This window comes from Mastomys coucha, unplaced genomic scaffold (assembly GCF_008632895.1).
Source record: "Mastomys coucha isolate ucsf_1 unplaced genomic scaffold, UCSF_Mcou_1 pScaffold11, whole genome shotgun sequence".
Classification (NCBI taxonomy): Eukaryota; Metazoa; Chordata; class Mammalia; order Rodentia; family Muridae; genus Mastomys; species Mastomys coucha.
In genome coordinates this window covers 7,348,798-7,361,839 of record NW_022196893.1, presented here as the reverse complement: position 1 = coordinate 7,361,839, position 13,042 = coordinate 7,348,798, and the positions used below count along the sequence as shown (strand labels likewise).

Sequence of the window (13,042 nt, the reverse complement as noted above, 5' to 3'; positions counted from 1 at the left end):
TTTTCGAGACAGGGTTTCTCGTATATCCCTGGCCGTGGTGGAACTCCCTCTGTGGACCAGGCCAACCTCAAACTCAAAGAGATCTGCCTGCCTCTGCTTCCCACATGCTGGAATTAAAAGATGTGAGCTTCCACCACCCATTGCTTTTCCAACAGGAAAAAAAAAATGGTTTACTTCCCTGAGAAGTGAGACCATTTGGAAGTGAGACCATTTACAACACAGGCAGACAGGTCACACACTGAGAATGCAGAAAGACTTTCACTAAAACTGGGGCAAAGGGTGGGATCTTGACTTTAGAACGTCAAAGGGGCCACTGAATCAGGAAGGTCACTGCTGAGAACACAGAAGCATGGAATGACTAAGGCAGACAGACGTGATGCACAAACTGCTAGGAACAGACTGGAAGCTGAGAGAGTAAGACAGCCTAGAAACATCTATCTACCAGAGACAACAGAAGCTGGGAAACCTCACCCACTGCAGCTTTTTTTGTGCTCACAAAAACCTGCCCAGAGTCATTGGCTGAACAGAGCATGAAGTCCAACCTTATGCCAAGGCTGGGAAGGGCCTGCAGATGGGGTTATATGCTGACTTAAAAAGAGGTAGCCCAGAGCTCCAAGCTGAGAAAACTCACTCCTCATAACCAAAAAAGTGTGCACCCAGAAAGGGAAAAAGTCCTTCAGAAAGACCCAGGACAGTACCAGGAGGCCTGTCTGCAGAAGCCTGTGCTGCCTCAGCCACGCATCAGTTAGTTGTCAGTGACACCTTGGGTTTTCTGGTGACATAGGAATCTAGACAGCACCACATACTGAAGGCATACTGCAGAGAGCACAAGGCTGGCTAGATCAGTCCAGCCAGAATGCCCCGGAAGGGGACCTCTGTCATATCCCTCTTTCTAGATGTGCACACTCAGAACCCATGTTGGCGTTTATTATACAGGAGACTCTGACTCCCGGTGACTGGCTACCACCCTGAGGGCTCTGGCGAGGAAACAGGCCAGAGCACGCTGCCTTCTCCCACACTGCTGGTATGGTGCAAGCTCTAGCAGAACTGCAATGGAACGGCTCTGGCTGTCTCTTTCCCTTCCCCACAAAGGATATAGAACAAAGATTCTTTTAGGAGGTGCTTGTTAATGGCCTCTGCCCCACCAGGATTCATGCATAATAAAAGGTCACAGTCAGGTAGGAGATGCCAGTCTGGCTCTGGGCATGACGTCAAGTAGATTTTGTGCCCAAAACTCCAGAGCCACCTACCACCCTGGGTTACTGCCAAGATTACTCAAATAAATGCCTGGGTCCTTCTGGGAAAGAATACCCAGAACCCTTTAAGCTATCTTCTGAAATCTCTATCAAATGAGAAAGAATCTGAACCCCTAAAGGGCAGAGGGGGCCAAGCCCACAGTCAGATTCACCAAAACCCAAACAAATTCCAAACAGAGCAGGTCTAGGGTCCCTGGTTCCCAACTCGCACGAAGTCATTTCCGTGACAGTGGAGAAAAATGAAGGCAGGAGATAAGGTCAAGGAGGAGTGTCCTCTGGGCAAAACAAGGCCACAGGGGCAGGGAAGTGCAGAAGACTCAGATAAGGGGCTTAAAGATACAGCTTGCTCAGGCGCTGCCTGCAGAGCAATGGCATTAAACATTATACAGCAACAGGGAAAAGACAAACTTTATTCTTGAGGTGAACCCAGATTCTTGTGTGTCTGTCTACCATGACCTTCCTCTCCAGGTCCCTGCGATGCCCTCAGCTTTGCTGGTAACAGTAGCCCAGAACAAAACCACCACATTCCTGGCAAGCTGATAAAGAGGGTATCCGTACATTTTCTGCACCCCCCCCCCAGAAGAATACTGCCCTGGTACACTGGAGCAGGTCCATACTCACCAGCCTGTGGTGATGTTGACCTGCAACTGTCACTTAGCTCCTCCATGTCTTTCAGTTTAGACAGGGTGACATACAGAGGGTCCCTGCACCTAGTTCTCATGGGTTTGTTTTGGATTTTTTTTTTTTTTTTTTTTGGTCACTATGTGGCTTGAGATTCACTATGTAGACCAGACTGGCCTTGAACTTACAGAAATCCTCCTGCCTCTGCCTCCTAAGTGCTGTGCCACTGTGCCTGGTAGTTTTCAGCCTTTTTACAAAGAATGAATGTGTACACTCTCTGTCTGCAGAAAGAAACATTCAGGGCTGGAGAGATGGCTTAGCAGTTAAGAGCACTGACCTTTCTTCCAAAGGTCCTGAGTTCAATTCCCAGCAACTACACGCTGGGCTCACAACCATCTGTAATGGGATCTGACACCCTCTTCTGGTGTGTGTCTGAAGACAGCTACAGTGTACTCACATAAATAAAAATAAATAATATTTTGCTGGGTGGTGGTGTCACACGCTTTTAATCCCAGCACTTGGGAGGCAGAGGCAGGCAGATTTCTGAGTTCAAGGCCAGCCTGGTCTACAGAGTGAGTTCTAGGACAGCCAGAGCTATACAGAGAAACCCTGTCTCGAAAAACCAAAAAAAAAAGAAAGACAGAAAGAAAGAAAGAAAGACAGACAGACAGACACACAGACATCCAAGCAGAGTTCACTCAGTGGCTGCATGAAGCAGCAAAATCCTGCTCTACAGAGAAGCTTATAACTAGACACAGCGGGCTAAAGGAAGATGCCCATCTAAGCCAGCAGCCTGCACCATGAAAAGACTGCCAAGACTCAGGATGGGGCCCTAAAAAGGTGACGAGACTATGACCTTTGACAGAAAGCCCAAGGCACCTTAACAGGAAATTGAGACAGAGAACATTTCCCAAAGTTAGTAGGTGGCAGACTAGGGATTTGAGCTAGCAGGAGTGGACCTTGTCACCAGGAAGGACTCCACTGTACTGTGGAGCAATTCCTAATCAGAGGTTAAAATTTGCCTTTCCAGTAGGGTGGTGGTGGTATAAAGCTTTAATCCGAGCACTAGGGTGGCAGAGGCAAGCAGATTTCTGTGAGTTCAAGGCCACAATGGTCTACAGAGTGAGTTCCAGGACAGCCAGAGCTAAAACTGAATATCCTTGCCTTGGGGGTGGTGGTGAGCCAAAACCAAAAAAAAACAAAACAAACAAAAAAAAAAACCTTCCCTTTCTAGCCAGTGGTGGCATATGGCTTTGATCCCAGCAGAGGATTTCTGACTTGGAGGCCAGCCTGGTCCACAGAGCTAGTTCCAGGACAGTCAGGGCCATTACAAATCGGAAACCCTGTTTCAAAAACAAAACAAAACAAAAGCCGGGCGGTGGTGGTGCATACCTTTAACCCCAGCACTTGGGAGGCAGAGGCAGGTGGATTTCTGAGTTCGAGGCCAGCCTGGTCTACAGAGTTAGTTCCAGGACAGCCAGAGCTATACAGAGAAACCCTGTCTTGGAGGAAGAAAAAACCAAACCAAACCAAACCAAACCAAAAAACCCCAAGCTCCCCAGGGCTGTCTGGAGGCTTAAGTGACAAGTGATACGGATATGTGGGAAAGCTTTGCAACTGTAAAGTGCTGTGTAAAGGCCAGCACGTGTGTCTGACCAACAGGACTCCATCAGAAAGCACCGCCCCCCCCGCCCCCAGCAGGGCCACACACTGCAAGCCAAAAATTAACCCAACTCCTTGTTTATCATTCATTATCTAAACCTCCAAGACGAGATGTACTAGAAAAACAACTTCGGAGAAATTTAAAAACAATACGGCTGAGGAAGGGCCATACTCCAAGGACGGGATAGACAAGGCCACCCCCAGGGCCAGAACAAGGAGCTAAGGGAGCGAGGGCATGCTAACCCAGCGAGTATCGCGGTTTTGTCTCCCTCCCAGAAGCAGACGGAGAGAGAGTACAGAGAAACTTCCCGGGGAGACCCGAGGGATGCGTTGAGGAAAGAGGCAGGAGGGAGAGGACCCTGGGGTAAGGGTAAATGATGCCGAGTCTTCCCAAAGTCTCTGGGGAAAAAAAAGAGGAAGCGGGAATCTGAGAGAGTTCTCCAAAGCTTTGGGGTCGATGGGCAGGGCCCGGGCCTGGGTTGGATCCAGAACCTCCGGGTACAGAGACAATCCCAACGCAGGGATGCTGAGCGCAGAGTCAGAGCCCGGGTCCAGGGCGTGCGGGGGCGGGGTCCTCACCGGCCGCCACATGTCCCCGGCAGTGCTCTCTTCCCGGTTTCACCGCAGACGTCCCCGGTGTCCAGCCAACCCCGCGGGAAGGAGAGGCAACGCGCTTGCGCACCGGCCCACACTCTCCACACAGACCTAGATAGAGTGGAAGGGCCACGCCCCCAAGACGTGACGTGACAGTCTCGGCTACGCCGCAGCGACCCCTTGAGGTCGCCCAGGGCATAGCCTCATGGGAGAGACCAAGTGGTGAATCTTTACCAAGTTTACCAAATTTGTTTATTGTATGTGGATGTTAGGGAGCAATTTTCAAGAGTCGGTTGGTTCTTGCTTTCCACCTTCTGAGGCACTGTTTTATTTCTGTTGCCCTGTGCACGCCAGGCTAAGTTTGCCGGCAATTTTCCTCTCCCCCTCCTATCTCACGGCCTGAGTGCTTTTTACACTGTTCCTGGAACTTGCCTTCTTAGGTAGCCCTTTTACCTACTCAGCCATATTCCCAGACCCTTGAGTTGGCTCTTTAATTTTGTCAGGCTCTCTTTCCTCCCTGAAAAGTGACGGTGTAACGCAAAGCTGACACTTGGTCATTTTCATAACTCTCGGTATTCGCTTGCACAGACTGCGGCAACATTTTGACGGCACCTGTTGAGCCAGCCACGTAGAGTACCAGAGACACCCTATCTTTCTTGCCAACTATGTCAGCTACAGTCCGGTTCTGTGTCCCCCTATTCTTCACTCTCGGTGATACCCATTCCTTCTGCAAATATTCTTCTGGAGAGGCCCTTATCACGGGGTTCCTCAAAACTCCCATGAAGTTCCTGCTTTCCTAGTCACCGGTGCCCTTCTCAGCAGCTGTCCCTTATGGCCAAGAGACCATCCTATGTTGACCATTGTGTCCTTTGAGGCCACCTGAGCCTCTTCCTCCCACCCCCTACCTGCTGGAGATGGGAAGCTGCCTTCTGGTTGAACACAGCTCTAAGCAGGCTCTCAGGTGGTATCATTCCTTCAGGAGGCAGAGCATCAAATATGAGAGGGTTACAAAAGTCTGTGAACCAGAGAGTTTAGGGCAATGGCACCCTTCCAGTTCATTCACTCTGGACCTGCTCCTTGCCTGGCCTAGGAATTACATGGAGCTGAGATGTCTGGGAGCAACCAGAATACAATGTGTCAGGAACAAAAACGATTCAGGGTGTACAAAGCCCAGGACGAAAAGGCAGAAATGGGTGTTCTGAGACCAGGCTACTCATAAAGCACAGAGGAGAGGTAAGTGGCAATTAGGCCCAGATATACAGTAGTGAATAGATCAAAGTCCTCAGGCCTGTGAGGTCACACCTGAACCAGGGAGACCTACCTGGAGCTACCAGGAACCTGTTGGAAAGACTTGGGGTCCCAAGTAGTCCTGGCAACTCCAGAATACTTAACTCAAACCTTTCCAACATTATATCAGACAGTCTTGGTCAGCAGCCTGTCCCTGAGCATCTGCAGCAGTAGAAAGCCTGTGTATTTTTGGTGACACACGTCAGGATATATACACAAAGTCACTCACGTATACAGGGCCTCAGAGATGAGGAGGTCTCAAACTTCACAGTGCAATTGTGAGGCCTAGCCATGAAACTAAAAGCCAGGCTTGGGAGTTTGGGCAGTGGAGAAGTAGAGAAGTGACCCCAAGATAGAGACTTCCAGAGTGGGCAGAGGGTGTTTGCAGATAAAATTTGTACTGTGGAGACAAGTAGGAGGCCAGGATTTTCTAAGCTCCAGTTGGCACAGCAGGTAAAAAGCGGTGCCACTAACTGGGGAAGAAGTGTAACCTGTTGGGAGACATCTTTGTGGGCATGTCCAACAGCCCCCTCAGGAACACCAGCTACAGTTAGACAGGCTGAGCCCTGTGCCTTGGCTAGGAGCTACTGCTAAGACACAGGACAGCAGGAGCCAGCAAACACAGGGATCTCCAACAGCAGACATTCCTTGTGCTCCAGTGCTAGGTCCTGCTCTTGCTACAGCTCCAGAGCCTGCCATTTCTTTCTTTTAAAGATTTATTTTATTTATTTTATATGTATGAGTACACTGTAGCTATACAGATGGCCATAAGCTATCATGGATGTGACTGCTGGGAATTGAACTCAGGACCTCTGCCCGTCCCACTCACTCCAACCCCTCCCACTCCTGCATAATTCACGGTAGCTGTCTTCAGACACCAGAAGAGGGTGTCAGATCTCATTATGGGTGGTTGTGAGCCTCCATGTGGTTGCTGGGATTTGAACTCAGGACCTTCAGAAGAGGACTCAGGGCTCTTAATCACTGAGCCTCTTGTGTGTTGTTTTCATGAAACATCCTAAAAATTGTTTAAGCTCTGCATGACAAAAGGTTAAGACAGTTCATAAAACTGTCTCTGACAAAAATAAAAGAGATCAAATGTTTTGTCCTACATAGGGTCACTATTGCCATACTGAAGCGTCACAACCAAGGCAAGTTGGGGAGGAAACTTGCTTACTCTGTCAGGTAGCAGTCTATCACAGAGGAAGTCAGCAGGAACTCAGGCAGGACAGGAACCTGGAGACAGGAGCTGATGTGAGGCCTTTGAGCGGTGCTGCTCACTGGCTTGCTCATCGTGGCTTGCCTAGTCTGCCAGGAACCCAGCCCAGGGACAGTGTAAAAGTAACTTTTGGGGGGGAGGGTGTTGAGACAGGGTTTCTCTGTGTAGCTCTGCCTGCCTGGAACTCACTCTGTAGACCAGGCTGGCCTCGAACTCAGAAATCCACCTGTCTCTGCCTCCCAAGTGCTGGGATCAAAGGCGTGCGCCACCACTGTCCAGCTGGAGGCATTTTCTTAATTGAGGCTCCCTCCTCTCAGATGACTTAGTGTATGTCAAACTCACATAAAACTACCCAGCACATACTTTCTCAGTTGTCTCCTATCTTTTCTTACCTCATTGCCTCTGACATTACAGACCTTAGAGAAGCCTTCCTGGCTTTCCTTTTTAAAATCCTTCTCATTACCATGTGGTGGTTGTGCATGCTTTTCATCCCAGCACTCAAGAGGTACTGGCAGGTGAGTTTGAGGCCAGCCTAGTTCCAGGACGGCCAGGGCTTGCTAAAGACCAGCCTCAGCTTGGAGAGGGATTCTGAGGAGTGTTTGAAAGTGGCCAAAACAAATGACTCAAAGGCAAACTGTGGGTCCAAGCTGAAGGCCTATGTTCTGCTCAAGACAGCTTTCCAGATTGCTCTGGTGTCCTCTCCTTCCCCCTCCACAGCCCCCTCCCTACCCCCTCTCCCCCTGTTCTGCTCAAGACAGCTTTCCAGATTGCTCTGGTGTCCTCTCCTTCCCCCTCCCTACCCCCTCCCTACCCCCTCTCCCCCTGTTCTGCTCAAGACAGCTTTCCAGATTGCTCTGGTGTCCTCTCCTTCCCCCTCCACAGCCCCCTCCCTACCCCCTCTCCCCCTGTTCTGCTGAGACAGCTTTTTCTTGCTATTCTAAAAACTCTCTCCAGATAACTCTTCCCTTGCAGATCAAAAGCCCAGTCTTATTTACATATCAATTCAGTTATTACCCCATGTTTCTTTTTTTAATTATCCCATGAATCAATTATCTCAGGACTCAGCCCCTTGATTCTTAGAAAGAGGCCGCAAGCACAAACACAGACTATGAAATAGCTGAGTGGTGCCCCGCCCTGAAATTACTATTCCTACCACACCTGGGCCTGAACTTAAACTCCCTCTGTCCCAGGCTGACCTTGAACTCCGGTTCTGCCTGCCTTTGTAAGCATAAACAAAAAAATTTAACTGAGTGGGATCTTGCCCTGAAAACAGCAAATCTCTTTCTCTCCTTCCTTCACTTCTCTCTGACAAGCTGGCTCATGGTGCAGCTGCCTCTGTTCCTTTAGATCTGTGAAGCCCCTCACACAATTCATACTGCATCCTTATATGTTGCATAGTTGAGAAATTTCTATTTTCAAACTTATGAATTCAGTGTTCTTTCCCACAGCCTTAAGGACTGTCCTAAAAGTCACAGCTTTCTATCATTTTGCTGAGACATTAGACATACCTTTGCCTCCCAGACTGGGAGTCATTAACCTTGGCAGAGAAGACATTCCTCAAAAAAGGTGCATGAAAATATGTACATTATTATACAAGCAAGCCTTATGCCCATGACAGCCGTCAACACTCATGAAAGCTCATGCCCTACTGCTTCTGTTCCAGGGGCAGGAACCATGTCATTCTGTAACCCTCCTGGCTTGAGGCCTGCCTCTCATAACCACACCTCTCTGCCCACCTCCTGTTATTTGCCACGCCTCGCTCCTGGTTCCAGTTACATTGGAAGTCCCACCTCTACAGAGACCAAAAGAAGCCACTGATTGGGCCAGCATGCTGACGAACTTGTGGGAGGGGTTTTGCCTCTACCTGTTGACTTGTAACAAAGAAGCATTAAATTCAAGATGGTTGAGCAATCACTACTCCCGTCTAATTTTTTAAAACCTTCCATGTGGACAGGTATAATTTTGGCTACCCTATTTTCTCCCAACTCCTTATTCCAGAAAACTCTCTCCTACTGTTGCCTTTCCTTCTAACTCCATTTCCCAGGTAACCCTCTCTTTAATGTTGATGCTGGCCGCCAACATTATTCCACAAGGGTTACATAGAGAAACCAAAAACCAAGAACCCCTCTCAGCTTAACTTTTTGCTGTTATATATTGGTGTGCTCCAGTGTATACAGCTTTATGCCAAAAAGCTCCCTTACTGGTAAGAAGCCATACTATCAATCAAGCAAACACACAGCAGCAGGGTGTCATTGTTTATAAGCTATGGACCTGACAGATAGGAGTTATTACTGGTAGTGGGAAATGAAAGGGAGACGAGGGAGGCTGGAGAGATGGCTCAGCAGTTAAGAGCACTGACTGTTCTTCCAGAGGTCCTGAGTTCAATTCCCAGCAACCACAGGGTGGCTCACAACCATCTGTAATGGGATCTGATGCCCTGTTCTGGTGTGTGTCTGAAGACAGCTACACACACCATTACGTATTATATTACGTATAATAAAAAAATCTTTGGGCCAGAGTGGTGAGAAGAAAGAAAGAAAGAAAGAAAGAAAGAAAGAAAGAAAGAAAGAAAGAAAGAAAGAGAGAACAAAAGAAAGAAGGAAAGGGAGATGAGGAATGGGGAGGGAATTTTTTTAAGCAGAATTAATTAATTAATTAAGAAACATGAGAAAGAACCTGTGAGTGTGGGGGAGATGGCAAGTAACAGTCACAGCTTCATAATCCATGATATCTGTACATCATGTTGTAGAAGAGCAGCTGCACATACATACCGTAAATTGTTCGATGGTGACATGTTGCTGCTGCTTTTTTCTATGCTAACCCTTTGCTCAGGTAATGGTGCAGAGAAATGCAGGGTTCAGCAGCTTTGGGGATATGCAAGCCCAGCTGCACAGAAGACTACAATGAGGAAAAAGGGCAGGGGAAATAGAACAGACATACTAACAGGATGACTTCTGGAGGCAAGTTTGAACACTGACCAGAGGGACAAGACTAACCTCCAGAATGATTAACTGCCTTGGTTTCTGCTCCTCAGATAATCTGCTGACCAGAGATGAGATATACCCTGTATCTCTAGGATGTTAATCTGTTGCCTTCACAGTGATAAAGTGAACACTTCCTGTTTGTACTCATTGGCATTTGTGATGACAGGCAACGTGACCTCTGATCTCTGGTATTCTGTTTGAAGACAGGCTGTAAATGAGAGGGGATGAAATTGAGACATCTATTAAGCACACGGGTCCAAAGGCTAACAGAAGTACCCTGCTAAAATTGTTGGAGTTCACGAGTCACCCAAAAACCACACAAACACTGATCTCAGTCAGACAGGGGTGGTTGATCGAATGCATATCCTAACGCTGATCCATCAGGGTCGTAGCTCAGAATTCAAAGGCTGAGGATATGACCCCAAACAGCTTTTTCTGTCAGCTTATAAAGGCTAAAACTGCAAAACCCATAATGAGCTCACACACAGGTGAAGGAAATGTTGCTCAGTGGTTGGCTCTGACTCAAGACATTTTGGCTAGCTAGACAGAGAAGTTCTAACTGAACTTTATTCTGATTGGTCCTAAATTGAGCTTATGGTTGTTAGATTTCTTAAGAATAACCATCCTTGAAATATACAGAACTTAACAGGAGATGTGATCAGCATGACCCTGCTGACTCAAGATATTTTTCTGCTTCAATGACTGGCAGGCATATTGCAGCAAACATATGAAATAGCTGGCAGGCATGGAACAAAATGGCTACAGCTATGCTGAGGGGTGGGGTGGGGGAACAGGCAGGCCTCAACAAAACTTATAGCACACACAACCTGGAGATCCAGTTCCAAAGCTGTTCATCAAAAAGGATTGTGTTACCTGACATACTTGAGTCTAACTTTGTAGATCATGTAAAACAGATTAACTATTAGCAGAGTTATCAAAAATATACACATAGCACTTAGCCTTAATCCAATGAGATCTTTTAGTCCTGCAGATAGAATGAAAATAGAAACTAGATGATGATACCAGTGGAAAACGTTTCCAGTCGTAACAGGGACACATTAGCATAGCAATCTAAGGCTTTTTATCTTGGCTAGAAAAGGCGGAAACGAAAGACTGGGCAGAGTCAAGGACACACCATAAATGTGGCTTTAATTATTTTATTTGACGTGCATGAGTATGTGGCCTGTATGTGTGTGTGCCATGTGTGTACGTGGTTCCCATAGAAACTGGAAAAGGATATCTGGTCTCTGGAACTGTGAGCATGGCTGCTAGGAACAGAAACTGGGTCCTCTGGAACGGTAGACAGTCTCCTTAGGCACTGAACCATCTCTCCAGCCTCAAGAAATGGCTTCTTTGGGCTGGAGAGATGGCTCAGCAGGTAAGAGCACTGACTGCTCTTCTGAAGGTCCTGAGTTCAAATCTCAGCAACCACATGGTGGCTCACAACCATCTGTAATGAGATCTGACACCCTCTTCTGGTGTGTCAGAAGACAACTACAGTGTACTTTAGGCCGGAGTGAGCAGAGGTCCTAAACTCAATTCCCAACAACCAGATGAAGGCTCACAACTTTCTGTACAGCTACAGTGTGTACTCATATACATAAAATAAATAAATAAATAAATCTTTTTAAAAAAAGAAATGGCGGGCTAGTGAGATGGCTCAGTGGGTAAGAGCACTGACTGTTCTTCCGAAAGTCCTGAGTTCAAATCCCAGCAACTACATGGTGGCTCACAACCATCTGTAATGAGATCAGACGCCCTCTTCTGGTGCTTCTGAAGACAAGTACAGTGAATTAAGCCGGAGCGAGTGGGGTGGAGCAAGCGGGGCAGTCCTGAATTCAATTCCTAGCAGCCTCATGATGGCTCATGGCCATCTATACAGCTACAATGTATTCATACACATAAAATAAATAAATAAATCTTTAAAAAAAGAAATGGCTTCTTCTTGTTGTTGTCATTGTTGTTGTTTTGTTTTGTTTTTCGAGACAGTACTTCACTGTGTAGCTCTGGCTATCCTGAAACTCTCTCTGTAGACCAGGCTGGCCTCAAACTCAGGAATTGTCTACTGTCTCCCAAGTGCTGGAAGTGTCATCAGCTGGCCTCTTTCAGAAAGTTAGTTGTTATCCCGGAACTCCCCCTACCCCCATATACGTATATATTTCTTTCTTTTTTGAGCAGGGTCTCATTGTGCCACATTGTGATGTGTCTCATACATAAGTCTGTAGGTCTGTTTTTCCTGATATGATTTGAATACATTCCTGTACCACTGTAGTCTCAGTTTGTATCGATAAATCTTTCTATCAGTCTGTGTTTTGTGGTTTCCAGCCTGGACTGGAGCTCACTATGTAGACCAAGCTGGGCTTGTACTTAAAGAGATCCTCTTGTGTCTGGATCTGCCTCCTGAGCGCTGGGATTAAAGGCATGCTACTCCATATATTTTAATTAACAACCTTCCATCAGTTGAAAGGATTGTCTTGTTTTTTCCATGCATGTCTTGTTTTATGTGATCTTTGTAACTCATATACTTTGATAGTGTGTTGTGATTTACTAATTATAGAGGCTTAAAGATTGGGCTGTGTTGGGGGCTGGAGAGATGGCTCAGTGGTTAAGACCACTGACTGCTCTTCCAGAGGTCTGAGTTCAATTTCCAGCACCCATACAGTGGCTCACAACCATCTGTAATGGGATCTGATGCCCCCTTCTGGTGTGTCTGAAGACAGCTACAGTGTATACTCATATATGTAAAATGATATGAAGGGGGAGGGGAACGACTATGGGTAATACTGTCCTCCAGTTAAGATGAGTCTCCTGGCAAAGCTTTTCTTTTTTAATTTATTGTTATTGTGTGAGTGTGAATTTATGGAGTGACTTGTGCCATGGTGTGTGTGGAGGTCAGAGGACAACTTAGTGGAGATGGTTCTCTCTCTTCCACTGTTACATGGGTTCCAGGGATGGAGCTCAGGTTGGCAGATGTTTTTCCCACTGAGCCCTCTCACCAGCTCCTGGAAAGACTTTTTAATGGATAACTTTGGGATCTGATTAACATACATGATCATCCTAAGGGATTGAGTTCCATGGAGATCAGCATGCGCCCCGCTCTGAGGTTCTCCATATCATGTAAAGCAGTGTTTTTTCAGACTGCTTTTTCCCCCAAGAGACCACTGCTCCCACAGATCTATTTAGATTGGTTTCAGACTACTGAGAGTGCAGAACTTTCCTATGGAGCATTTTCTACCCAGGTGACTGACAGCCCCTTGGATTAACTGTTAAAGGAAGACACAAAGGTATACATTGTTGTTGTTTTTGTTTTTTTCTTTTGGGGGATGTTCAAGACAGGGTTTCTCTGTGTAGCCCTGGCTGTCCTGGAACTCATTCTGTAGACCAGGCTGGCCTCGAACTCAGAAATCCACCTGCCTCTGCCT

General features: G+C 47.1%; 1 protein-coding gene across 2 annotated transcripts in view; it reads right to left on the bottom strand.

Annotated features, from left to right (window-relative positions):
* The window catches only part of Adck5 (aarF domain containing kinase 5), a 14,852-nt gene extending 10,597 nt beyond the window's left edge, over nucleotides 1–4,255 (bottom strand). Inside the window, exon 1 of one of the 2 annotated variants that reach the window (XM_031347607.1) lies at nucleotides 4,119–4,255. In XM_031347607.1, coding sequence (XP_031203467.1) covers nucleotides 4,119–4,130 — 12 coding nt within the window. In that variant the 5' untranslated portion in view covers nucleotides 4,131–4,255. The remainder of the gene's footprint in view (nucleotides 1–4,118) is intronic. The other variant, XM_031347614.1, reaches the window with a different exon arrangement.
* Nucleotides 4,256–13,042: the final 8,787 nt, after the last annotated feature.